A 1891-nucleotide genomic window follows, 5' to 3' on the forward strand; every position below is an offset into this window, starting at 1 on the left:
GCACAGCCCCCCAGTGGGGGGGGTCCCATGGGTTCCCTTTGAGCACCCACGACCCCACGCTGATGCATCCCCTTTCCTCTCCACCCTGCAGCGGGCATCACCCTCATGCTCCCCTTGGCCCTGCTGCTGGCCACGGCCTCTCAAACCCCTGGGGGGGACACTGCGAAGGAGCAGGGGGACGCGGACCCCCCCCGTTGCCCCAGCCCTTGCGCCTGCAGCTTGGACGACTACACCGAGGAGCTCAATGTCTTCTGCAGCTCCCGCAACCTGACGCGCCTGCCTGAGGATGTGCCCCCCATTGCCAAGGCCCTTTGGCTGGACGGCAACAACTTCACCCTGCTGCCGGCCGCTGCCTTCAGGAACCTCTCATCTCTGGACTTCCTGGACCTGCAGAGCAGCCAGCTGGCCGCTGTGGAGCAGCACGCCTTCCACGGGCTGCGGGGCCTCTACCACCTCCACCTCGAGCGCAATCGCCTCAAGCACTTGGCTCCCCACACCTTCCTGCACACCCAGAACCTCGTGTCCCTCAGCCTCAACAACAACCACTTCAGTAAGGTGGAGGAAGGGCTATTCGCTGGGCTCTCCAACCTCTGGTACCTGAACCTGGGCTGGAACTCGCTCGTGGTCCTGCCCGACAAGGTCTTTCATGACTTGCCCAACTTGAGGGAGCTGATACTGGCTGGGAACAAGCTCCCCTACCTCCAGCACCAGCTCTTCTGCAGCCTTACTGAGCTGAAGGAGCTGGACCTGAGCGGGAATGCGCTCAAGGGCATCAAGATCAACATCTTTGTCAAGCTGCAGAAGCTGCAGAAGCTGTACCTGAACCACAACCAGATCAACGCCATCGCACCCCGTGCCTTCATGGGCATGAAGTCCCTCCGGTGGCTGGACCTGTCCCACAACCGGCTTGTCTCGCTGTTTGAAGACACATTCCTGGGCCTCCTGAGCCTGCATGTCCTACGCTTGTCCACCAATTCCATCACCAGCCTGAGGCCCAGGACTTTCAAAGACCTCCAGTTCCTGGAGGAGCTGCAGCTGGGGCACAACAGGATCCGGAGCCTGGCAGAAAGGACCTTCGATGGGTTGGGCCAGCTGGAGGTCCTCAGCCTCAACAACAACCAGCTACAGGACATCAGGGCCGGGGCGTTCCTGGGGCTGTACAATGTGGCGGTGATGCACTTGTCTGCGAACTGCATCAAGGTGCTGCCTGACTATGTGTTCAAGGGGGTCACCAAGCTGCACAGCCTCCACCTGGAGCACAGCTGCCTGGGCAGGATCCGGGTGCACACCTTCTCCAGCCTCACCAGCCTGCGGCGCCTCTTCCTGCAGCACAACGCCATCGGAGTCATCGAGGACCAAAGCTTCAACGAACTGCACGAGCTCCTGGAGCTCGACCTTAAGCACAACAGGCTGAGCAGCCAAGGGCCTGAGCAACCTGGAGTACCTCTTCCTCTCCTCCAACCAGCTCCTGGAGATCTCCCAGGACACCTTCAGCCCGCTCCAGAGACTCTTCTGGCTCGACCTCTCCCATAACCAGCTGGAGACACTGGACAACTCCATCATCTCCCCCCTAGCCAACCTGCGGTACCTCAGCTTGAGGAATAACTCACTGGAGACCTTCTCAGTGGGCTTCCTGTGCAGCCCCTTCACCCTGGAGCAGCTGTGGCTGGGGGGCAACAACTGGCACTGCAACTGCTCCTTGAAGGGCTTGCGGGACTTCTCCTTGCAGCACCCTGTGGTGGTCCCACGCTTTGTGCAGTCTGTGGCTGAGGGGGATGATGCCCACGTCCCCGTTTACACCTACAACAACCTCACCTGCCTCCACCCCCCGGCCGTGGCAGGCCTGGACCTCCGCGACACCTCCGAGGACAGCTTTGCTCACTGCTGAGCT

The 1891-nt window shown here is 61.2% G+C and overlaps 1 protein-coding gene across 1 annotated transcript in view; it reads left to right on the top strand.

Moving 5' to 3' along the window:
- The window catches only part of LOC104410077 (insulin-like growth factor-binding protein complex acid labile subunit), a 2460-nt gene extending 572 nt beyond the window's left edge, over positions 1-1888 (top strand). The window contains 2 exon segments of the mRNA XM_010020138.1: positions 92-1418; positions 1420-1888. Coding sequence (XP_010018440.1) covers positions 92-1418; positions 1420-1888 — 1796 coding nt within the window.
- Positions 1889-1891: the final 3 nt, after the last annotated feature.

Source organism: Nestor notabilis, unplaced genomic scaffold, assembly GCF_000696875.1.
Source record: "Nestor notabilis isolate BGI_N333 unplaced genomic scaffold, ASM69687v1 scaffold23138, whole genome shotgun sequence".
Taxonomy (NCBI): domain Eukaryota; kingdom Metazoa; phylum Chordata; class Aves; order Psittaciformes; family Psittacidae; genus Nestor; species Nestor notabilis.